General features: G+C 41.8%; 1 protein-coding gene across 5 annotated transcripts in view; it reads right to left on the reverse strand.

Moving 5' to 3' along the window:
- Positions 1 to 26,683, reverse strand: part of ptpra (protein tyrosine phosphatase receptor type A) — a 291,473-nt gene that overhangs the window by 119,801 nt on the left and 144,989 nt on the right. For all 5 annotated transcript variants that reach the window (XM_072576685.1, XM_072576703.1, XM_072576713.1 and 2 more), the window contains 2 exons: positions 12,394 to 12,530; positions 1,536 to 1,626 (listed from right to left, as the gene is read on the reverse strand). In XM_072576685.1, coding sequence (XP_072432786.1) covers positions 1,536 to 1,626; positions 12,394 to 12,530 — 228 coding nt within the window. The remainder of the gene's footprint in view (positions 1 to 1,535; positions 1,627 to 12,393; positions 12,531 to 26,683) is intronic.

The raw sequence follows: 26,683 nt of genomic DNA on the forward strand, positions 1-26,683 counted from the left end.
ATAGGAGACTTGCCTTCATTAGCCAAGGTATACAGTGTAGGGTGATTAAACTGAATCTGTATAAGACATTGGTTGGGCCACCAACAGAGTATTATGTATGCATTTCTGAAATTATAGGATGGATATGATTTAGAGGAGGATAAAAAGCCGAAGGGCTTGTTCTATATGTTCTAGCTGTTCTATCCTGTACTGTGCTGTTCTATGTTCTATGATTACACTGGAGAAAATGTAGAGGAGATTTACCAAGATGTTGCCTGGGCTGGAGAGTTTTGATTATGAACAGAGATTAGATAGACTGGGGTTGCTTTCCCTGGAGCAGTGAAGACTAGGAGGGAACATGTTTGAGATGAAGAAAACTATGAGGGGCAGAGACAGAATAGACAGAAAGGAACCTTTCCCCTTGTTGATGGGACCAATGACTATGGGGCTTAGAGTTAAGGTGAGGGGTAAGGTAAGCTGAAGTTTACAGGGGATGTGAGGAATTTTTTCCCCCCAACTCAGAGGGCTGTAGGAATCTGGACTCACTACCTGTAAGTGTGGTAGAAGTAGAAACCTTAACAGTTAAGTAGTATTCATATCTGTACTTGCAATGCCAAGGCATACAATGCCAAGTACTAGAGAATGGGACCAATGGGACTAATTGATCTTTCTCAGTGCTGTTGACAATGACTCTATGACATATTTCTCCCATCTTCATTTTAGGTAGTTCTTCTCTGTGACTCACACCACTTTCAAGAGAATGGATCACCGATCCAGGTGAAAAGTCAGCGTGAGTCAACACCCATTTGGCATGAACAACTCACCTATTCTGTCAAGTTCCCCAAGAGTCTTGTATGTTTCATAAGATTGAAATTTAGAAGAATGAGAGGCAATCAGTGCAGGCCCAACCTACTCAACCTCTCCTCAAAAGACAGTTTCTCCATATCTGGGGTCAGCCTCGTGAGCTTCTCTGGACTGTCTCTAATGTCAGTTTATCTTTCATAGACAAGGGACTCAAAACAGTTCACATTATTCCAGCTGCAATCTTACTAATGCTTGGTACAATTTTAGCAAGACATCACTATGTTTAATCATTCCCTTTAAAATAAAAGCCAACATTGCATCTGCTTTCCATATTACTCATTGAACTTAGATATTAGTTTATAAGCTTCATGGACAAAAACTCCCAAATAACACTGTTCTATAGCATTCTGCTATCTTTCTCTACATAAATAATATTCAGTTCCAATTTATTGTCAATTATTGATGCTCCAAGTCCTCATCATTGAGATTTCAGATGGTGTCATGCAGACCAAGGATGCCTTATTCTCCAAATTTCCCAACTTGCAAATAGAATTACAGCATGAATAGTTAAATTAAACCATTGGAGGATACTGTTGCACTATGGATGAAATAACTTTCCAGTTCAATTAATAGAGTTACAGCAATGATCAGATGCAAATTCCATTTTCACACAGCCAGCTTTGCTGGTAATACAAGGCAGTAAAACCACAAGTTGTCATGCTGTTATAGTTGCATTCAGTCAGAATACGTACAAGGTAGGATGTTAACATATCGATTCTTCTCTTTGTTTTCTTCCTTCGATGCAGCTTCACAAGTAGCCTGGATTGGGCATGCAGGAAGAGCCTGTGTTGCCATGGAGACACAATTTACTTCAGTACATTGTTTTGATAAGAGTGATAAAGGCTGAACTCTTCAGTAATAAACATTTAAGACCATAAGAGATGCGAGTACTAACAGAATTCAAATTTGCTTTATTTTTGATAGCTAATGACTCAAGGCTTTAATTTTGTAATAAACCAGTAATGCATGGATTTGGCAATTCAACTGCATTTCGGCAAACTAAAATGGCATTTACATTGAAAACCTCTGCCCAAAGGGTGATTCCACAATACCATCCAGTTTACACTAATAGACAGACTCTACCACAGCTAAATTACGATTCTGCATATATACAAGCTCTTGTTTATATGGCCCATAATTACTTAATCAAAAATACTAAAACTTTTCATTGTTGGAGGCGACCAAGAAAAAAAAACCATGAGAAATTCAGTTATCTGGAGACTAAAATCATGATCATCTGGGGATCAAAAATGTAACAACAGACCAGAAAATCATAAAGCAATGCATTTAACAGTGATGCATCAACAAATGACAATTTTGAACACTAAACCCAAGTATTGTCACAGACTAGAATTTTTCACACAGGTCATGGTCAAACACTTCCCATCCAAGGTGAAAAGTTGGCACGAGCCAACATCCATTTGGCATGAAGCCCTGACTGATTTACAGGTCAGTTTCAGACTTCTGGCTCCATCTGGAAGGATGTCCAACTTCAGTACTGCCAGTGTCGAGAGTGTGGTGCTGGAAAAGCACAGCAGGTCAGGCGACAGCTGAGAAAGAAAATCAACGTTTTGGGCATAAGCCCATCATCAGGAATTCAGAGCTATCAGAGGTTGGCAGCTCCCTAATCCTAGCACTGCCAGCAGGAGAAAGTCTGGCATAACAGCCATTTACCACAAAAGATGTAGGAACGTCACAGGCCATTCAGCCATTGCATCTACTCTGCCAATGAGATATATATTTTTTAAAGTAATTCTGCCAGAATTGCTGTTCACATCTCTATAGCAGGTGGGCCTCCTGGCTTAAAGGCAGGGACACTACCATACTTCCACAAGTATCTTGTGAGATCAAAGCTGGTCTAATATTCCTTAAGTCCACTTTCCTGCTTTATTGCCATAATCCTTGGTTCATCGACCCATCTCAGCCTTGAGTATACACAGCATTCCAAACTTGACAGTCCTCTGTATTAGGCTCACAGAAATAAAAAACTTCTTAAATGGGTGACTTCTTAATCAGATTATGCCCTCTGGTCCATGTCTCTAACACAAGGGGAAGCAACCTCTCTGCATCAATCCTGTCAAGCCTCCGAAGAATCTTTGTTTCAATAAATTTGCCTATCATACTTCTGAACTTCAATGAGTATAAGCCCAATCTACTCAACCTCTTTTTTTCCAAAAGAGGATCCCTCCATATCCTGGATTAATTGAGTAAATATTCTCTGGACTGCCTCCAAGGCAGGAAATGTTCCCTTAGATATGGGGACTAAAACTACACCGTATTCCAGGTGACATATAATTTTAGCAAGATCGCCCTAATTTTTATACTCCATTTGCAATAAATGCCAACACTCTATTTGCCTTCGCTATTGTCCACCAGGATTCATATTGAAACTAGACACCAAGAAAATGGAATTGTTGCACCAGAGCCAATCAGGCAGGTTCTGACAAGGAAACTGGGGTTTCCACAGTCCAGAGGCTAGGAGATGTATCAACTGGTGGTGACAAATACCGCTTAAGGTGCTCCTGCTCGATGTAAGGTGCCTGAACTGAAAGTACCTACACCTGCAGCCAGGCTACCAAAGTTCACTTTATAACCTCTTGGCTGAGAATGGGTGCTTTCTGCTACTGGTGAAAAACCAGAATGGCACAAGTAAGTGGTTAAGTGGCTATTAGTAGGCCACTTAATAGCCTAATTGGCCGAAGGGAGAGGCAAATTATGTGATGCTGCTCCCAGTAGCCGTAAAATTCCAGTGGAGGTAGACAGATTATGGGACAAAGTGCTCTTCTCATCCAGTTGCTTGAGTTTACATCCCTGACCTGCCTGCCACCTCACTCAAAGACAGAGTAAAATCATAGCTCAAGTCATTACGGTATAGGTGATGTCAATTCGAGCTCTCTGTAGCATTATCAAGTTCATATCACTTTCTCACCCTCTCAATGGGGTCTGACAACTTTAATTCCCTTCACTGATCACCAAATTCTGCTTTGAGACTGTTGATTTTCTCTATTTCGTATTGCCTTCATAGGCAGGCAGCTGCAGATCTTGAACATACTCCTAAAAAAAGGTTCACACTCACATCTCCCACATGTTGTATAAAACATTAAATTTGTGTACCGTTTACTTTGTACAACAATAATGGGCAAATGAGATCAATCTAAGGTTAAACAGACTTGAAGGAAGTTCACAATAATGTTACAGAACACACCAAACTTGATACGACACAGAATGAATCCTGGTTGTCCACTGCAACTATCTCCGGCTGTCTACACTCTTGTCTTGACTTATTTTGGACAAGTGACAACAGACTAAGGCCGACAATATGCAACTACCTTTTATTATAATCCAACTCATGTTCATCAACATTTTACCATCTATCTGACACATGTCCTATGGCAACGATTCAGCCATTGTAGCAGGTACGAATCCTGGGAGTTATAGCCAGAACCTGGCACACAAAAAAATTCAGGTCATAAGGTAATTTTTCAATGTGGAACCTGGCAGGCCTCCTTAGCATCGGTGCAACATTTTTCAAGACAGTACTGCTCACATCTCCCCTATAAAGGTCTGGACTAAGTTTTATAAAGGTCGCCTGCTTCTTATTCAGCAAGCTACAACTAGCAGACAGCAAGCTGACACCCTCGGGAAAAAGGGTGACATGATTCACTACCAGCAGATCTGATATTCTTCACATCCACTTTCCTGTAACACTTGAAAATATATAATGTTTCAGCCTCAACCACTTTCTGTGGTAGTGAATTCCACAGATTCGATTCTTTGGGTGAAGAAACCTCTCAGTCCTAAAAGGTTTGCTCTTATCCTTCAACTGCCTTCAGAACATCCTACCTTCATCAGGCCTATCTAGACCAGTTAGAATTTTATAGGTTTTGATGAAAAGGGTATGTTTTCCACAAAGGAAGGTCACTAAATTAACCCCTAGGACGGGACTGGATTATCTTAGGTAAAGAGATTGAGAGAGCAGAGTCGATATTTCGTTGAGTTTTGAAAACATGTGATCTTATTGAAACTCAGAAAATTGTTACATGTGTGATTGCATGTAGATAGATAGGACATTTTCCATGGCTGATCACTTTAGAACCAGGGGATGTAATCTCAGGATAAAGGGATTAGCATCAAAGACCGAGATAGTAAGAAATTCCTTCGCTCAGAAGGTGATGAATTTTTGGCATGGTGTATCCCACAGAGCTGTGGAAGCTCAATAATAAAGCATGTTTTAGATTGAAATCAATAGGTTTCTGGAGATTGAAGATGTTAAAGAATATAGCAATAGGCCTGAAAGTGGCTCTGAGGTAAAAGATCAATCATGTTCTAATTGAATCGTGGGGATGGCTGGATGGTCTGATTGACCCCCCCCCCACCCACCCCCACTCATACGTTTCCAAGTCATCAAGAATGATTAGCTTTTCTGACTTCAGTAGAGATCTCAGCTTGCAAGCACAGTGCGTGAGTTATGTGAAGTGTTGTTTTTCTTTACTTTTTTATCTCCTATCTTCATGATCTAGCAAGCTCCTGCTTCAGTATCAAGGATGGTGCTGGTGACAAACATTAAAACCATTGAAAACGTATTTAACATACTGAAAAATTAGCTGATTGAAGGTCAATAGTCTTTTGGACCAGATGAGCTTGATCCCAGGCATTTGAAGGAAAAAGCAACAGAAATAGTAGATGTATTGGTGGTTATCCTTCATACCGCCACAGATTCTGGGAAAGATCCCAGTGACTGGGAAGTAGCTCGTGTAATCTAACTATTTAAGGAGGGAGGAAGAGGGAGAACAAAGCACAACAAACCTGTTAATTTGACATCAGTAATGGCAAATAATATAAAGGATGAGATAACTTGACATTTACGAAATAAAAAGCAAAATTGAACACGATTGACAGACTTATGAAAGAGAAATCATGTTTTGCAACTTGTTGGGAGCTTTGTTTTGATAATTATAGTACAGAGTAAAACCAAAGGATTTAGATTCTCAGGTGGCTTTTGATAAAGTCCCACACAAGAAGTTTGTGAGTAAAATCAGAAGCAATGGTATTTAAGTGAATATTATTATGGACTGAAAAAGTAGAGAGTAGAAACAAATTGATCATGCTCAGTATGTCAAGCTGTTATAAGTGGGGTATGGCATAGGTCAATATCAAGTTCACAATTATTCACAATCTACATAAATAATTTGGATGCTGGAAATCAACTGTAATGTCTCTATATTGCTATGGATGCCAAAATAGATGAGAATGTAAGTTGAGAGGATGGTGAAAGGACTACGCTGGCAAGCTCAGGTGAATATGCTAGAATACTGCAGATGAAGTAAACAGAAAATAATACTAAATAATGATAAATAATAAATAAAATAAAGCATAAAGTTATTCACTTCAACTTCAATTGGAAAGTGCAGCTGTTTAAAGGTATCTCGATGCCGTTAAGTGGGAAGATTGCAGAAGGAATGGACAAACCAGAAGAGTGAGCAAAGCAGCAGCAGATGGAATGTAATGTATAAAAGTGTGAAGTTATGCACTTTAGTAGGAAGAATAGAGGCAAAGACTACTTTCTAAATGGGAAAGGCTTCAGAAATCTTAAGCACAAAGTCCAGTTAGCAGCTAGGAATGCAAATGCAATCTTTCAAGAGGACTAGAATAAAAGAGCAGAAATGTACTGAGGCTACAGAAGCTCTGGTCAGACCATTTCTGGAATATTGAGAGCAGTTTTGGGCCCCATATCTATCGGAGGATACGCTGACATTGGAGGAGTTCAGAGAAGGTTTAAATGGAATAATCCTGGAGATAAAGGGTTTGTCAAACCAAAAAACAGGAGGATAACTAGGGAATAGGTAGAACAACTCAAGGATAAATATCAGTACATGTGCTTGGAGGCAGGGGATGTGGGTGAGATCCGAAATGAGTACTTTGCGTTGGTATTCACCCAGAAGGATATGGAGGATAGTGAGATTAGTGAGGTGCATGCTCAAATGAGAGGTTATTTTGAGATTTAAAAAGTTGTGCCGTGTCTCTTGAAGAGCATTAAGGTGAATAGGTCCCAAGGGCCCAAATGGTATCTACACAGGTTATTGAGACAGGCAAGAGAGATGATTGCTGGGGCTTTAATCAAGATCATTGTATCCTCGCTAGCCAGTGGGGGACCCGGAAGTCTGGCAAGTAGCTTATGCTTTCTTCTGTTCAAGAAGGGAAATAGGGATAACCAAGGATACTATCGACTGGTGAGTCTCACGTCAGTGGCTGGGAAACAGTTGGACAGATTCTTAGGCATAGTATTTACGTGAATGGGCTAATTAGGGACAGTCAGCGTGGTTTTGTGCCGGGCAGGGCATGTCTTTATTTTTTTGAGCAAATTACAGAAGTGATTGATGAGGGTAGATGTTATAAGGCTTTTTACATGGTCCCTCATGGGAGGCTCATCCAGAAGATTAAGGTGCATGGGATCCACAATCACTTGGCTGCTTGGATTCAGAATTGGCTTGCTCATAGAAGGCAGAGAGTAGTGGCAGAAAGGTGATTTTGTGGCTAGAGGTCTGTGACATTTGGTAGTCTGCAGGGATCCATACTGGGACCTCTGCTGTTTGTGATACATATGACTTGTGTGAAAATGTAGATGTGTGGGGTAGTAAGTTTGCAGATAATATAAAGATCAGTGGAGTTGTGTGTAAAAGGTAGTCAAAAGATACAGCGGGATATAGATCAGTTAAAGAAATGGGTGGAGTTTAACCTGGGTAAGTGTAAGGTGCTGCATGTTGGGAGATCAAATATTAAAGTATACAGTTAATAGCAGGACATAAACAGCATTGATGTACAGAGGAATTTTGGGGTTCAAGTCCATGGCTCCCTGAAAGTGGCCACACAACTAGATAGGGTGGTGAAGGTGGTGTATGGTGTGCTTGACTTTATTGGTTGGGGAATTGAGTATAAAAGTCAAGCTGTCATGTTGCAGCTTTAGAAGACTTTGGTTGGGCAAAGTTCAGTTCTGGTGTGTTCAGTTCTGGTCACCTCATTACAGGAAGGATGTGGAGGCTTTGGAGACAGTGTAGAAGAGGTTTACCAGGAGGTTGCCTGAATATGGGTTATAAAAACTCTTTTCTGTGGAGCAGCAGAGGCTGAGGGGAGACTTTAAACAAGTCTATAACATTATGAGATGCACAGATAGGCTTGAATCATTTTCCCAGAGTTGGGATGTCTAATACGGGTGGGGGGGGTGCAAAGACGACGAAGAAGAAGACGACGGAGGAGGAGGAGGAGGAGAAGACGACGACGGAGGAGTAGGAGGAGGAGGAGGAGGAGGAGAAGAAGACGACGGAGGAGGAGGAGAAGACGACGACGACGACGACGGAGGAGGAGGAGGAGGAGGAGGAGAAGACGACGGAGGAGAAGACGACGACGGAGGAGGAGGAGGAGGAGGAGGAGGAGGAGACGGAGGAGGAGGAGACGGAGGAGGAGGAGGAGAAGGAGGAGGAGGAGGAGAAGACGACGGAGGAGAAGACGACGACGGAGGAGGAGGAGGAGGAGGAGGAGGAGGAGGAGGAGGAGACGGAGGAGGAGGAGACGGAGGAGGAGGACGACGACGAGGACGACGACGAGGACGAGGACGAGGACGAGGACGAGGACGAGGACGAGGACGAGGACGAGGACGAGGACGAGGAGGAGGACGAGGAGGAGGAGGAGGAGGAGGAGGACGAGGACGAGGACGAGGACGAGGACGACTAGGGTGTGCATTTCAGGTGACAGGGGAAAGTTCAAAAGGAGATGTGAGGGGCAAATATGTTACACGCAGAGAGGCAAGCATCTGAAACATGCTACCAGGGGTGGTAGTGGAAGCAAATATGATTTAAGGGACTTTCAGATTAGCGCATGAGTATACAAGGTATCGAGGGATATTGCCCAAAGGCAGGTAGAGGGGCTGAGTTGAATTTAGTGTCATGTTCAGCACAACATCATAAGCCCAAGGGCTGTACTGTTCTATATTCTATATGAGGAGCAGTTGAGGACTCTGGGCCTGTATTCCATGGAATTTAGACAGTTAGGGTGGGATCGTTTTGAAATTTACAATATATGGAGAGGCCTTGATACAGTGGACATGAAGATGATGTTTCTGCTGGCCAGAGAACAGAGAACAAATAAAATTTACAGCCCAGGAACAGGCCCTTCGGCCCTCCGAGCCTGAGCTGAGAGATGAGGCCCCAAAGGCACACCATTAGCGTGGAAGGATGACCCTTTAGAAATGAGAACTGGAAGAATTTCTTTAGCCAAAGTGTGATTTACCTGTGAAACCTATTGCCACTGAGGGCTGTGAATGACAAGTCACTGAATGTATTTAAGACAGAGATGTATAAAGTTTTGATTGGTAAGGGGACCAAAGATTACAGGGAGAAGGCAGGAGAATAGGGTTGAGAAACACAATCATAGTTGATGTCCACCCGATGGACCAAATGGCCTAATTCTGTTCCTGTATCTATGACCTTATGTACTTACATAAAGCACACTTAAAAGATAAATAAGTATAAGATATGTTAATGTCTTAAAATGATTCAAGGTGATATGGGAAATACAGACCCCATTTGCTTTAGTTCACAAAAAGCTATTTTACTTTGGGTTAGCATGTATTATTTAGTGCAAAGGTAAGGGAGGTTTATTTTTCATACCACCACATTTCTAGAGTATTTCAAGGTGCTCAATGTGGAACTGGTTGTTGAACGTGTAGAAAAATAACTATTCAAATTCCCAGTATCAATATTCTTCAAGTCAATAAAAATGATGATGTGGAGATGCCAGTTTGGACTGGTGTGGACAAAGTCAGAAGTCACACAACACCAGCTTATAGTCCAATGTGAAATCACAAGCTTTCAGAGCGCTGCTATTTCGTCAGGTGACGTAAAGGGAGCACACAGGCACAGAACTTTTACACAGAGAGATAAGGGTAAGATAATTCCAAGTTATCAAGAGTGTCAGAAGGTAAATGCAAATGGTATGAATGAACTGTCAACAGACTGAACACTGAGGTTTTGAAAGTGATCAAGAGTGTCAAAATGTGAGTAACGTATCAACAGCTGAACAGCAAATGAAAAGAGATGAACTATGATCCGATTAAGAATTACAAAAAGAAAATCAAAAATAGGATGGTGCTAGAAACAAACCAAATGGCTGGACTAACATGATAGGTATAAGAGTCACATGACGAGGGTCTAACCAAAGTAATAAACAATCCAAAACTGTACAAACTAATTAAGATAGCAAGATCATAAGTTATCAAGGCAATGTTGTCAAATCACAACAATAAGGAAGATTTTATACAGAATATTTTGGTGGGGTTATACATAGCACAACACGAACCCAAGATCACGGTTGAGGCCGTCCTCATGGGTACAGAATTTGGCTATCAGGTTCTGCTCTGCTTGCAGGATGCTTGCCCAAAGATAAGAGGCTGAACGTCCTTGACTGCTGAAGTGTTCCCCGACTGGGAGGAAACACTCCTGCATGAAAATGAATACAAGGTCTGTAATAAAGAAAAACTTGGGGTTTTCAGTTTTAACAGAAGTCATTTGAAAAGTTCTCAGGCAGGTATCTCAGGAAACTGTAAAATCTGTAATATGTGCTGTGAAACCAAATCAAGAAAACTTGAAATTAAATTGCAAGTAAAGAATAACATGCAATTGCTCACATTTAAGAAAAGCAAATTTAGGACTGATGTCAGAAAATATTTCTATTTTCTCAACTGGAATAACCAACATACTCAATGAAACCCAGATTTCCAGCAATGCAGACAAAAACACTTTATGATGGACAAGTTATGGATTGAAAGTTCATCTAAAGATGATAATGGATGACAAGGATGCAAAAATAAAATGGTTCAAAAGAAAATAATAATCACGGTGACAGCTTGGATTGGTAAAACAGAAATGCAGATTTTCTAAGGAAATAAAGATAATTTGGGATTCCCTATGTTTAACTGGAGGAACCTGTATTTCTTCAAAAACAGATTGTGACAGTAGTTTAGTGATAATATCACTGGATGAGAATCTGAGGGTCAGCAGAATACTCCAATGGACATGGGCTTGAAACCACCAATGCTGAATAGTGGAATTTGAATGCAATAACTGCAATTTGACACTAAAAAGCAAATCAAAGTATACTGTCAACAAAACTCTGGTTCAAATATGTTAATAAGGAAGGAAATCTGGAATGTGAACTTCTCTGGCTAGGTCAACTAGTCCATCCCTAATTGTCCAGCTGAGGGTTCAGAATCAATCACATTTTGTGGGTCTGCAGTTAATTGTAAGCCAGACCGGGTAAGGCCAGCAATTTCTTCCATAAGGAATACTATTGAACCAGATAGGTTTTCCTAACAATCGCAACAACGGTTTCACTGTTATCATTAAACTCAATTCCATTGTTCTTACTGAATTCCTATTCCACCATTTTTAACGGTGGATCCAGGTCTCTAGACTATTAACTGGTTCTCCAGACTAATAGCCTAACAATAAAATTACTAGGTTATCACCTCCCTGGCTAACTTGACAATCATTTGTGGTGAGCAAGAAGGAAGTCCTCAAACTCAGTGGAACCTTTTGCGGTCAAAAGTTCTGGTACTGTACTTAAAGAGTAGTTGAACACCACTTCACTCATGGCAAGCCTGTTTTAAGATGCTGGATTTTCTGCTTGTCAAGTGGGCTGCTTTGTCTTGGATGTTGTCCAGTTTCTTGAGTATTATTAGAGCTGAACATATCCAGGCAAATGGAGCATAATCCAATACACTCTGACATGTGCTCGGTGCATAGAGGGCAGCTTTTGCGATTTAGGTGATGAGTTACTTGTCACATACCTCTGACATGTTCTTTAGTTACAGCATTTGGCTTGTCCGTTTAAGTTTCTGGTCAATAGTGAGTGCAGTTTGGTGATAATAGAGGACTCAACATTCAGTGTAATTACCATAGCTAAGTGGGGATAGTTAACAGATGATGTGAATGTTCCTTGTCACTTAACAGTCCAAATCTGAATGCTACTGTCTCTGGTCACAGATAGTTTCAGTATTTAAGGAATGGTGAACAGTACTGAACCTCATGCAACAACCAGTAAATATCTCTACTTATAACCATAAAGGAGGTAAGGTCATTTTTGAAGCAGCCGAGGAATCTACGTTAAGGAACACATGCAATGAGGTCTTGAAATTGAAATGATTGGCCTCCAATAATTACAACTATCCTCCTTTGTGCCATTTTAGACTCTAAACTCTGCTGATTTTGAATAAAATCTCTGAGGGGGACAACAACTAGAAGAGGAAAAGACTAAATAAAGGACAAAGAACAAATAAAGGACAAAGGAACTCCAGAAAGCTATTCAAAGTCATGAATCAATACGAATCAAGCTGGGTTACTTAAGTCCCACTCAGCTGCACAATGGAAGACAGGCATTGGAGAAGAATAATCTAGTCAACTATGTCTATATCTTGAGACAGGAAGACATGCATGATGTAGGATAATGTACCACACACTCAGATCAGAGGAAAATAGTGAATGAAAACTAGAAACTTGCATTAAATTCTTCTCTGAAAAGTTTGTTGTCGTCTGCCATTCGTCGATTTGCTTCCTCTTCCAATTTCTCAATAGATAGTGGTGGATACTTTCGATTGGTGCTTGGAGACCTGGCAAGCAGTGGCATGCTCTGGAGCTCTGCACAAAATAAAATTTAAATTATCAAAATATTCAAAGAGCAGTGGAATTATTTGTTCTTTTGAAAAAAAATATATTTGGACACTTAAAATGAGAAACTCAGAATTACAACCAAAGCTGGTATGCCCTCAAAATTATAAACTTCAGCTGAATTAAAATACCATAAATATTTGCATAATAGTCGATCTACTTTCATTCTTGATCCTTGCCATTTGACTAAAAAAACATTCATTTTTTCCACATACCTCACGTAATAGTTGAATTCTGATGTTAAATCAGAAAATTCATACCCACTTACATCAAACCCATCCTAGAGCAAACAGACATGATACAAGCAGAGAATAGTATACCACTGAAGGCAACTGTTCACTACATCCTGTTTGCACATGTCACTTTAGTGGCACGCACTGGCAAAGTGTAGGAATGCTGGATATGCAGCCCAGTTCAAACTTAAAATGACTTGAGATTGCAGAGCAGACAAATAGTTGCTCAGCAGCTACAAGGCGTTTGGATATCTGAAAATACAGATTGGAGAAAGCGCTTCACATAGCTTGAGCAAATGCTGAAATAATGTGCAAACAGAGGAATGCTTGGGCAGTTGGAAGATCAAGCAGGGAAGCAGCGAATATTTGTCAATGAAAACGTGGACTCAGTTTCTCAAGGATCTATCTGAATCTTCACATTGAAATAAGAAAATTGGATCAGCTTTTATTACACATTCCATGATGTTGTTGAGAAGGTGATGGCGAACTCTTTGTTTGAACCGTTGCAATCAATTTGCTCCAATGGTTCAAAGAAAATAAACTAAGCCTGGCACAAAGGTAGAGAAACAACTTTGCACTGAGACAAGAAAGCCAAGATGTTCTGGCATCTCCCAGCAGAACTTGATGACAGGTTAGTCACATTTCAGAGCTGAAAAATGTGTTGCTGGAAAAGCGCAGCAGGTCAGGCAGTATCCAAGGAGCAGGAGAATCGACATTTCGGGCATAAGCCTTTCTTCAGGAGCTTCATAATTAAACATCAACAAAAGAATGGAAGTAGAATGGCTTGTATCAGGAACATAGATGAAGCGTTCATGAATTTTGACATTTTAACTGGCACAACTTCAGTTATGCTGCTGTGCATGCCAAAGGATTAAAATTTAAGACAAGAGTGATTGTCAATGGGGAAAAAAAACCCTTCCAAAATGACAATTCCTAAAAGGAGAAATTTTCCACATTCATAAGGGATGTATGTATGTAGATGGCTTAAAAATATAGCTTCTGACTGGGGGAATAGCAAATGGATAGTCTTATATAGTTAAATCAATGCTATGCCTTATTAAAATTGCAAATCAGTAATACTGCAGTGACTCCCAGTGATTTAAATGCTTTGACCAACTATTGACAGTCTCTCTGAACAAATTTTTCAAGGATAACACAAGAAAAAAGTGTAATGACTAATGTTGGAGGAGACATGATATTCACAAAGGAAGGAAACATACAGGTTGTTAGCAGTCCTGGTAGAGTGGATATTAGGAGCCTGTGATAGAATCAGAATGGAGGCCGCTGTCAAATCATTCAAGAAATATTACACAGCCAAAGCAATTGATGGAACAGATGATCACGTGCTCAACAACCATGTAAGTGCCGATGAAAATTTGGATGCTGATTTTTTAAGTTCACTCGTGGGACATGGGTATCACTGGCTGACCAATTGTTAGTTTGTTGCCCATCCTTGGTTTCCATTGAAAAGGTATAGTCAGCTGCCTTCTTAAACTGTTGCAGTCTATATGCTATAGGTTGACCCACAATGCCCTTAGGGAGTGATTTCCAGGATGTTGACCCAGCGACAGTGAAGGAACAGCAATACATTTCCAAGTCAGGATCATGAGCAGCTTTGAGGGGAATATGAAGATAGTGGTGTTCCCATATATCTGCTGCCATTGTCCTTCTTAATGGAGGTGATAATTAACGTGACGATTATAATCAAACGCAATGGGCTCGGTTATTTGAATAATAAAGAAAATGAAATAATATTCAGCTCTGCTGTTCTTTCTGCCAAAGTAACTTACCTCTCAATTTTTCCATGTTATATTCCATCTGCCAAACCTGTACCCATTCACTCAATCTAACAATATCCTGCTACAAACTATGTTGTCCTCACCACTTGTCTTCCAACCTAGCCCTATCAAGGAGTCATCTGCAAACTCAGCAACAGACAGGTCACTTGATTGGCACCATATCCACAGACATTTAGTCAATCCACCATCAAGCTCAGAAGCACCATGCACAAGATGCACACAGAAATTCAGCAAACCTCTTTAGAGGGCACCTTCCAAACACACAGCCATTTCCACCTAGAAGGACAAGTGCAGCAGATTAATGGATACATCACCACCTGCAGGGTTCCCTCCAAGAGACTCATCATCCTGACTTGGAAATAGATCATTGTTTCTTTACTGTCGTTGAGTCAAAATCCTGGAATTATCTCCCTAGCAAGCCATTAATACGTACTGTAAATAATTATGACCCCAGCACTGACCCGCATGGCACTCCACTAGTCACAGGGTTGCCATCCCAGAAAAGTCCACTATTCCCAGTTCTGTCTTCCATGTTAATACACCGTGGGCGGTATGGTGGCACAGTGGTTAGCATTGCTGCCTCACAGGACCAGAGACATGGGTTCAATTCCTGCCTCAGGCAACTGTCTGTGTGGAGTTTGCACATCCTCCCTGTGTCTGAGTGGGTTTCCTCCGGGTGCTCCAGTTTCCTCCCACAGTCCAAAAAAAAGTGCAGGTTAGGTGAATTGGCCATGCTAAATTGCCCGTAGTGTAAGGTGAAGAGGTAAATGTAGGGAATGGGTCTGGGTGAGTTGGTGTGGACTCATTGGACCGAAGGGCCTCTAAGTAATCATCAGGAATAATTTCCTCTCATAATCATGTTGATTCTGCTGGATTATATTATGTATTTCACAATACTCTACTACTGCACCTTTTATAATAGACTCTAACATATTCCCAATAACAGATGCTAAGTGAACAGGCCAACAATACCAGTTTAATGTCTTCTTCCCATTTTGAATAAAGGTATTGTATTTGTCATGTCCCAATCTGTGCATCTTTTCCACAATCCAAGGGATCCTTGAAGATTACTACAAATGTATCCACTTTCTTTGTAACTACTTCCTTTAAAAACCTAGGATTATATCTATTATGTCCAAAGGAATTATCAGCCTTTGCCATTAATAGTTATTATCTTTATTTCCTTACTTTTGTCCATTGATTATTTATTATTTTTGGAATGTTATCAGTGTCTTTTAATGTGAGACTGATACAAAGTATACATTGAACTCTGCGCTATTTTCTCATGCCCATTATTATTATTATTGCCCCAGCCTCATTTTCTAAAGCATCTACTTTGTAACTGGCCATTCCTTTCCTTTTTATATCTTTGAAACAACTCTTACTATTTATTTTTCTGTTCCTTGCTAGTTTGTCCTCTGACATCGAAACACCAGTCCTTGGCATTCAATGCATTACCATCACTGAATTTTGGTATTAACCTCTTGGCTGTTCGTACTGATCAAAAACTCAACTAGACTCATAAATATAGTAAGGTAAAAACAATGACTGCAGATGCTGAAAACCAAATACTGGATTAGTGGTGCTGGAAGAGCACAGCAATTCAGGCAGCATCCAACGAGCAGCGAAATCGACATTTCGGGCAAAAGCCCTTCATCAGGAATAAAGGCAGTGAGCCTGAAGCGTGGAGAGATAAGCTAGAGGAGGGTTGGGGGGGAAAGAGAGTAGCATAGAGTACAATGGGTGAGTGGGGGAGGAGATGAAGGTGATAGGTCAAGGAGGAGAGGGTGGAGTGGATAGGTGGAAAAGAAGATAGGCAGGTCGGACAAGTCCGGACAAGTCAAGGAGACAGTTACTGAGCTGGAAGTTTGAAACTAGGATGAGGTGGGGGAGGGGGAAGTGAGGAAGCTGTTGAAGTCCACATTGATGCCCTGGGGTTGAAGTGTTCCGAGGCGGAAGATGAGGCGTTCTTCCTCCAGGCGTCTGGTGGTGAGGGAGCGGCGGTGAAGGAGGCCCAGGACCTCCATGTCCTCGGCAGAGTGGGAGGGGGAGTTGAAATGTTGTGCCACGGGGCGGTTTGGTTGATTGGTGCGGGTGTCTCGGAGATGTTCCCTAAAGCGCTCTGCTAGGAGGCGCCCAGTCTCCCCAATGTAGAGGAGACCACATCGGGAGCAACGGATACAATAAATGATATTAGTGGATGTGCAGGTGAAACTTTGATGGATGTGGAAGGCTCCTTTAGGGCCTTGGATAGAGGTGAGGGAGGTGGTGTGGACACAGGTTTTACAGTTCCTGCGGTGGCAGGGGAAAGTGCCAGAATGGGAGGGTGGGTCTTAGGGGGGTGTGGACCTGACCAGGTAGTCACGGAGGGAACGGTCTTTGCGGAAGGCGGAAAGGGGTGGGGAGGGAAATATATCCCTGGTGGTGGGGTCTTTTTGGAGGTGGCGGAAATGTCGGTGGATGATTTGGTCGATGCGAAGGTTTGTAGGGTGGAAGGTGAGCACCAGGGGCGTTCTGTCCTTGTTACGGTTGGAGGGGTGGGGTCTGAGGGCGGAGATGCGGGATGTGGACGAGATGCATTGGAGGGCATCTTTAACCACGTGGGAAGGGAAATTGCGGTCTCTAAAGAAGGCGGCCATCTGGTGTGTTCTATGGTGGAACTGGTCCAATTTCTCCGCCTCCGCCGTATCTGCTACCAGGAGGACCATTCCTCATTACCCCTTCCCCCATCTCATCCTAGTTTCAAACTTCCAGCTCAGTAACTGTCTCCTTGACTTGTCCGGACTTGTCCGACCTGCCTATCTTCTTTTCCACCTATCCACTCCACCCTTTCCTCCTTGACCTATCACCTTCATCTCCTCCCCCACTCACCCATTGTACTCTATGCTACTCTCTCCCCACCCCCACCCTCCTCTAGCTTATCTCGCCACGCTTCAGGCTCACTGCCTTTATTCCTGATGAAGGGCTTTTGCCCGAAACGTCGATTTCTCATAAATATAGTAGCCATAACAGAAGGTCAAAGACTAGGAATACTGCAACAAGTAACTCACCTGGCTCCCCAAAGTGTGTCTACCATCCACAAGGCTCAAGTCAGGAGTGTGATGAGAATAATCCCCACTTGCCTGATTTTGGTGCACCTCCAACAATACCATCCAGAACAAAACAGACAATTTGATTGACACTATACCCACATTCATTCCCTTTGCCACCAATGCTCAGTAGCAGCAGTGTGTACTATCTACAAGATGTACTGCAGAAATTCAAAGATCCTTGTACATCACCTTCCAAAGAAATGCCCGGGATTATCTAGAAGGACAAAGTCAGTGGATAGTGGGAACAACAAACACCTGCAAGCTCCCCTCCAAGTCACTCACCATCCTGACGTGAAACATATCGCTGTTCATTTGCAGTCGCTGGGTCAAAATTCTGGAATTCCTTCCCTCAGGGTATTCTGGGTCTTCAGACTGCAAGATGTCAAGATGGCAGCTCACCACCACCTCACAGGCATCCAGGGATAGGCAATAAATGCCTGTCTGCCACCATACCAATATACCATGAACAAGTTTTTAAAAAAATTCTTTGTTGCCCAAAATTCAAACTCAAGTTACTTCTAGAGTAGTCCACAGACCCTAGGCCTGCTATTTGTACCAGTTTTTGGCAATCACTTGCTTGGGAAAACAATTGTCCAAGGACATTATGTGTCACTGCTCATGGGAACTATTCTTTCGTGGATGCCTGAAGTGCTCAATCTTAGAGCCGCATCTCTGACCACATATTTCATAGGTGTTTCTGGCAGGTGGAACTCCCTTGGCCTGGAGATCACTGAAATTCCTTTTTCATATTCCTTTTCCAAATTTCCTCTTGTTGATGAATGTTCTCAAAGAATTGTATTTATTCACACAAGAAGCTCTTCCAAGTCAGTTTCTTCTGATCACGAAGACCCTTCTACCAGGTCAGAGTGTCATACAGAAAGTACAGCATGGAAACAGACCTTTCTTGTTCATGCTGACCAGATATCATACATTAATCTAGTACCATTTGCTAGCATTTGGCTCACTAAACCTCAAAACCCTTCCTATTCACATACCCATCCAGGGCTTTTAAAAGGCTGTAAATGTACCAGCCTCCACCACATCCTCTGGCACTCAGTCAATATACATGTATCACCCTCTGTGTGAAAATGTTGCCCCTTAGGTCTCTTTTAAATCTATGTCCTCTAGTTTTGAACTCCATTACCCTGGGGGAAAACCTTGGCTATTCACCCTATCTGCACCCTCATGATTTTATAAACTTCTTTAAGATCACCCCTCAGGTATTGAGGTCTCTGCCAACTAAGCTTTCAGGGAGTGTTGGACTGATAGTCCACAGCGCTGCATGTATGCTTAGTCTTAGGTTGTAGATCTGTTTGAAATCTATTCCATTAAGCATGATGATAGTGCCATACAATTGAGGTTATTTCCCATGTGAATATCGGATTTTGGCTCTATTAAGGACTGTCTGGTGCCCACTCTTACTGTTATTGACAGAAGCAGATGCATCTGCAGCCATAGATTTGAATATGCTTTACCCTCCTTTTGGTTCCTTTACCACTTTCTAAGGACTCAATTTAACAGTTATGTGAATTAGTGCTGGGCCAGTTTGGTCAGTCATGGTGCTGCTGAGCTACTTGCAATTGGACATTGAAATCCCCCAAACAATTTACATTCTACACCCCTGCAAGTGATTTTAAATGTGGGAAAAGATTGATTCATCAGCTGGCATTTTGGTGGGTTATCTGCAGGAAGCTTCCTTTTTCATGTTTCAACTGTTGTCATGAGACATCATTGGATCCAGGGTCAATGTTGAGGACAACTCTCTCGACTATAAACCACTGTGCTGTCACCTCTGCTGCATCTGACCTGCTGGTAGGACAGGAATGATGTTGTTGTTGCTTGGAGTATGGTCTGTAAGATATTAATCCATGAATAAGACCATGTCAGCTTGCTGTTCTCCTAATCTTGGCATATGCCCACAGATGAGAGGAAGGAAGGCTTTGCAAGGGGTCTAGTTTCATTTTGTTTTGAGACTTCCAAATGGTTTTATAAAACTGAGCGGTTTGCTAATCTGCTTCAATGGGTAATTAAGAGCTGAGTAATTGCTGTGGGTCTGAAGTCACACAATGGTTAGACCAGGTAAGGAAGACAGATTTCCTTCGCAAAAGGACATTAGGAAATGAAAATTTTTTTTGATAATCAAGAATCATTTCAGGATTATCATTAGACTTTTAATTACAGATTTTTTGAATTTCAACTTCTCCCATCAAAAAAAAATCTGCAATTAAATCACTGCAGAGTTCAAATCCAGGTCCATATTACTATTGCCTCCCCGAAGTAAATTTGTTTTGTTGTGCACAGGGGTACAGACTCCACTTGTGAGCAAAGGGACAATTAATTTAATCAGGCACACGAAGGTACGAGATTCAAGATTCAAGACAGCTGCAAACACAAATTCTACATGCACACCTGATGCATTGATCAACTATGTAGATGAGAAATTCTGGAAATGAAATTAGTGGACAGCACGGTGGTATAGTGGTTAGCACTGCTGCCTCACAGTGCCAGAGACCCGGGTTCAGTCCCTGCCTCAGGCGACTGACTGTGTGGAGTTTGCACATTCTCCTCGTGTGTGCGTGGGTTTCCTCCGGGTGCTCCAGTTTCCTCCCACAGTCCAAAAATGTGCAGGTTAGGTGAATTGGCCACGCTAAATTGCCCGTAGTGTTAGGTGAAGGGGTAAATGTAGGGGAATGGGTATGGGTGGGTGCGCTTCGGCGGGTCGGTGTGGACTTGTTGAGCCGAAGGGCCTGTTTCCACAACGTAAGTAATCTAATCTAATCTAATCTAATGGACACAAGCAAGCCTGACCATGTAATTATTCTCTGTGAAGAAGTTATCACAGAGGATCTTTAAAGTGTTACCTGTGGTTGACAATTTCCAAACACATACCAAGGTGTGGGGCTGCTTTCTTTCAGAATAAATTACGTCAGAACATGGTCTTAAATGAAGTGTTGTATTCCTTGATGGATATTAGTGGGGGGGACACAAGGTTTCAGTAATACAACTGCACTTTATTTTAAAATTCACTCATGGAGCATGGCATCACTGGCTGGACCTGCATTAATTGCCCGTCCCTCATTTCCCTTGAAGTGAAGGAGGGCTGACTTCTTGAACCGCTGCAATTTACTTGTCGCTGGCACATCCACAAAGTCACAAGCAAAGATATTCCAGGAATCCACCCAACAACACTGATATATTTCCAAAACTGGATGGTGAGTGGCTTAGAAGGGTATTTGTTGGTGGTGGTGTTCTCATATATCTGCTTTGCACTTTTAGATGCATGGTCTTGGGTGTGGAAGATGCTAAGAAGCCTTGATGAAGTTTTTAAATGCACCTTGTCAACTGCTACTGATCATCAGTGGCAGAGGGACTGAATGATTTATTCAGCTGTGGGACGTGGGCATCACTGACTGGCACATTTTTTAAAATCGCCCATCCCTAGTTGCCCTTGAGAAGTGGTGCAGTCCATGTGTGGGTTGATACACAATGCCCTTCGGGAAAGAATTCCAGGATTTGATCCAGCGACAGTGAAGGAGCAGTGATATATTTCCACTTCAGGATGATGAGTGGCTTGGTGGCGAACGTGCAGGTAGTGGTGTCTTGGGCATTGCACCAGATACCCTGGAAGGTGTCATGATGACTGTACCTTTGATAACACTCATATTTGCTTCATTTCAAGGGCCACACTGCTTACAACAATAGTTGTTCGAAGATAAGGGTTAGCCCCTCCAACCATAGCTGATGCATCAATTACACAATCGCATGATTGAGGCAGAGAGTGGAGATACAATGCAGCCCATTCTTCCTTCAGGGTAATTGCAGAGCAGAGTCATACAATAAGGAAACAGACCCTTCACAGTCCAACTCATCTGTGCCAATCAGACATCCCAATCTGACCCATGTGCCAGCATTTGGCCCACATCCCACTAAACCCTTCCTATTCATGTACACATTCAGAAGCCTTTTAAATGTTGTAGTTGCACATGCCTCCACAACTTCCTCAGGTAGCTTGTTCTATTCACGCAGCACTCTGTATGAAAAGGTTACTCCTGAGGTCCTTTTTAAAATGTTTCTGTTTTCACCTTAAATTCATGTTCTCTAGTTTTGGATGCCCCAATCTTAGGTAAAAGACTTCAGCTATTCACCCTTTCCATGCCCTTCATGATTCCATAAATGTCCATAAGGTCTAGCCTATTCAGCCTCTCCCTTTAGCTTAAACCCTAAAGTCCCAGCAACATTACAAGATGTCTCTTGAAAATAAGGTTCCAATGGTTGGATTGATTTAGAAATGTTTTGCAATAGTTGTCTAGACATGCTGCATAGTCCTAGCATGAAGTGCTCTGCTCCATTAAATCAAGTACAGGGGAGATGTGATGGAAGCCGAAGAGCTGGGAGAGTGGCAGAAGTATTCCAGGATGAAGACTGAACATGAGGATCATGACCTTCATCATGGACTGGAACAGCATCAGGCTCAACAAGCCAGAAAGAATTTAAAATAACACCCACTTTCAATAAATCTGAAGTGGGTAAAGACATCATTCACTCATTCTGAAAACTGTTGTTCCAAAGATAAGGAGTCTCTGCTGAGCCTGAAAATCAAATGCAGTTTTTTTTGTTTTCCTTTCACGCTTTTCCTGTTGTTCAAGAAAGGTCACAACACCAAATGCTCCACATTCAACAATGACATCATGTTATGTCAAGATAGGCATGAGGGAAGGAGTGACCTTTCCAGATAATGATAGTTAAGTTTAGGGCGGCACGGTGGCACAGTGGTTAGCACTGCTGCCTCACAGCGCCAGGGACCTGGGTTCAATTCCCGCCTCAGGCGACTGACTGTGTGGAGTTTGCACGTTCTCCCCGTGTCTGCGTGGGTTTCCTCCGGGTGCTCCGGTTTCCTCCCACAGTCCAAAGATGTGCAGGTCAGGTGAATTGCCAGTGCTAAATTGCCCATGGTGTTGGGTGGAAGGGTGAATGTAGGGGAATGGGTGGGTTGCGCTTCGGCGGGTGGGTGTGGACTTGTTGGGCCGAAGGGCCTGTTTCCACACTGTGGGAAATCTAATCTAATCTAATCCAAAAAAAAAGTCACATGGCACTAAAGGAGGGTCACTCTGTACAATAATTTTTCAGAAGAATACATTCACAGTGGTGATAATAAGACAGCAGTGCAGCATAATGTAATGAATCTAAATTGAATGCCAGGACAGACATTTTTGGTATTCCGACATGAGCGGTCTCAATTTTCTCTCAAAAGTTGAAGTATCTTCCCTTTGCATAGTGTGAATAGATGAATATCATCTACCTGTCATACCTCTTAGCTGTTCAGGCCTATTTTGGACTGTTCTTGCATGAAGGGACAGATTGAATGAGATGAAAATGGGTGGTACAGCTGTTAATGTTGGTGCAGAAATGATGATGGTATATCCCAAATGAGTATCTCGAAAGTATGCAGGGCAGGACAGCTTAGTAGTAGAAGGGGTGATAGGATGAATGGAACCATTAAGGGAAGATGATGCAATCAACAAGTGGCAGACCTGTAGCCTTGGAATAAGTTGCATGTAGCTGCAGAGTCAATATAAAAATGACGTAGCAGAGGAGGTGGTTGTATTTACTTACCCTTGTGGACCTTATGAATTACCTTCTTGTAGCATTTCTGTATATTTGTCCAGATTACGGATTCCACACTGATCTGAGTGGATACTTCAGAATAAACTGGAAGGGTTGGTGTTGTCATCTTCTCTGACAGTTAGGGGAAATAGGAAGGTCCCCCTCATCTCTCTACCACCAGTGCCATCAGGACCTCCAGGTCCAGCAGCAGAGTGCAACTTTGCCTCTCAGACATAGCTCTTCCAAATGCACTGCAACAGACTGTAAGAGTAGTTCCTGGCTTACAGCATATGAACTTGTGCGCAACTGTCTTTACAGAAGGCATTCAGGACTAGAATGCCAGATATTGTACTTAGGTCCATGTGACAACAATAAACCAAATCAAGACTGTATGATAGTAGGGCCATGATGTGTAACCACTGAGATGAGCAGCTAGGAATTGTGTGTGCGAGGACAGTCACAGGAGCTCATGGAAGAAATCTCTTATGAAATTTCTCTGAATTAGCACCTGGCCAAATTGAGAAAATTCAGTCTTGCATTTCTCCACAATTCTGTTTTAGTTCAGAGCCAAAGGTCAAATTATTGTTGGCTTGAATAAAACAAAGATTGTTCTACCTTCAATTTCAGAATTTTATGCAGATCGCATTTCTTGCTTACTATCTTAAGAATTTTGCACATTATACTGCACAGTTACTTTAAATTTGTTTCAAAATATTACCAAGTCAAAATATCAGAAAGGTATTGTTAAACTATTAAACATAGCGCAGATTACTAATGGGTTTCATTCTTGAGTATGTTATTAGTTGATCTGTATACAAGCTGGAGCACAAAGTGCAATGTAAAATAGCCATTCATAAGTATGAGCAAATGTTTGCATGTGGGATCTTTATAATATTAATACATTTCTGAATGGGATCCATTTTCTAAGTATAAACGTCGAACGTTTATAAACTGGGGACTACCTTTACAGAGGAAGTCATTACAGAGTCATTGACAGATTAAAGGAAAAGTAGTTGTTAAAATTCAGCATAACCATGATTAGAAAGCAGGAATAACCATTTTTCAGTTTGCTACCAGTTATTCACTACATTAGAGTTCCTTTTAAAAACTGCTCGTGCACATATTTATCATGCCATCAGGAGGTTTCAGGATAGTGATATTGTCACTGGACCAGTATTCTAGAGCTCTGGGTTAATGCTCCACAGACATGGATTTGAATCCCTCACCACGTCAGATTTTGTATTTTGTATTTAATAAATATCTGGAATTAAAAGCTAGCCTAATGGTGACTGTGGAAGCAATGTCAATTGTCAGAAAAATACATCTGTTTTACAAAGGTCTTTTGGGAATCACATCTGCCATCTTTAGCTGGTGTGGCCAGAATATGCTGAGGGTCTGCAGTCAATGTGGCTGACTCTTAACTGCCCTCTGATATAGTTGTAGCAACCCTTGGACAATATATCCTGGCTCAGTCAGCGACACACATGTACAATTATATTTCTACTTCAGCTGCAAAGAATGTTATCTCTAAGCAGCAGTGTCTCCAAAATTACAACAGCCAAGATAGGAAAGAGCACAATTATTCACATGTCATGCTAAAAATAGTTGATTAAGTTGAATAAGTTGACTGGTCAGTATCAAAATGCAAGCTCCAGTTCAGAAATGTTGATTAGAAAGAAGGGTACAGTCTGTCATGGAATGATAATAAGCAACAGAATAAGAACATAACATTAAATTTAGAGATGAGCAAGTAGTCTCAACTGAAACCTAAGTGAACACAAAAATGTTTGAAAACAAAACTACACAGTTCACATATTTTGAGTACAGTCAACTACTGTACAGTGTAAAATTGCATGTTGAGTTCTTAAATCAACAAACTCAACATTCAAAAAGCCATTTTGTAACTCAAACAATAAAGTAAACAAGGTTGACTTTTATCATCGGGGTAAAAACAATGACAGCAGATGGTAGAAACCAGATTCTGGATTAGTGGTGCTGGAAGAGCACAGCAGTTCAGGCAGCATCCAAGGTGCTTCGAAATCAATGTTTCGGGCAAAAGGAACAGCCTGAGACATTGCACTGAGAACTATAAGCTGGGGCAAATGATTTCCTTTTGGAGTCACAGAGATGTACAGCATGGAAACAGACACTTCGGTTCAACTCCTCCATGCTCATCAGATATCCCAACCCAATCTAGTCCTATTTGTCAGCACTTGGCCCATGATCCTCTAAACCCTTCCTATTCATACACCCATCCAGATGCCTTTTAAATGATGTAATTGTACCAGCCTCCAACACTTCCTCCAGCAGCTCCTTCCATACATGCATCACCCTCTGCATGAAAAAGTTATCCCTTAGGTTCTTTTTATACCTTTCCCCTCTCACCCTAAACCTATGCCCTCTAGTTCTGGACTCCCTGACCCCAAGGAAAAGGCTGTCTACTTATCCTATGCATGCCCCTCATAATTTTATAAACCTCAGCATCCGACGCTCCAGGGAAAACAGTCCAAGCCTATTCAGCCTCTCTCTGTAGCTCAAATCCTCCAACCCTGGCAAGGTTCTTGTAAATCTTTTCTGAACCCTTTCAAGTTTCACAACATCCTTTTGGTTTAGAAACATAGAAAGTAGGAGCAGAGTATGCTTTTTGGCTCTTCAATCTGCACCACCACTGCAGGTCATCTTATTCCTTTTCTTGCTTTAGTCCAGTATCTTTTAGCCCGAAGAACTATATTCAACACCTCGACTTGGCCTCAACTGTTTTCTATGGCAAAGAATTCCACAGGCTCATCACTCTCTGGCTAAAGTAATTTCTCCTCATCTCAGTCCTAAATGGCTATGCTGTATCCTTAGAATGTAACCCCTGGTTCTGGACTCCCCATTCACCAGGAACACTCTTCTTATGTTCTCATAGAATAGAATCATAAAATCCCTACGTGGAAAGGCAGGCCATGTGGCTCATCGGGTCCACACCAAAGCTCCAAAGAGCATCCCACTTTCTACCCTATCCCTGTAACCCTGCATGTCCCATAGCTAATCCACCTTGCCTGGCGATCCCTGCACACTATGGGCAACTTAGCATGGCCAATCGTCCTAACCTGCATGTTTGGGCCATGGGACGAAACTGGAGTACCCGGAGGAAATCCATGCAAACATAGGCAGAATATACAAACTCCACAATCGAATTCAAGTCCCTGGTGCTGTGAGGCAATAATGCTAACCACTGAGCCACTGTGCCACCTGCTTATTTGATGTGGATGTAAATTTGATGCAATTTATTTAAGTGAGAAGATATGAGTTTTTAAGTTGCTCAGTATACAGTTAAGGGTTTGCTTAATTTGCATTCAATGCACTTACTTCACTTTTAATCCTAATTTTAAGCATTACTTGCATTAAAA

This window comes from Chiloscyllium punctatum, chromosome 1, assembly GCF_047496795.1.
Source record: "Chiloscyllium punctatum isolate Juve2018m chromosome 1, sChiPun1.3, whole genome shotgun sequence".
Classification (NCBI taxonomy): Eukaryota; Metazoa; Chordata; class Chondrichthyes; order Orectolobiformes; family Hemiscylliidae; genus Chiloscyllium; species Chiloscyllium punctatum.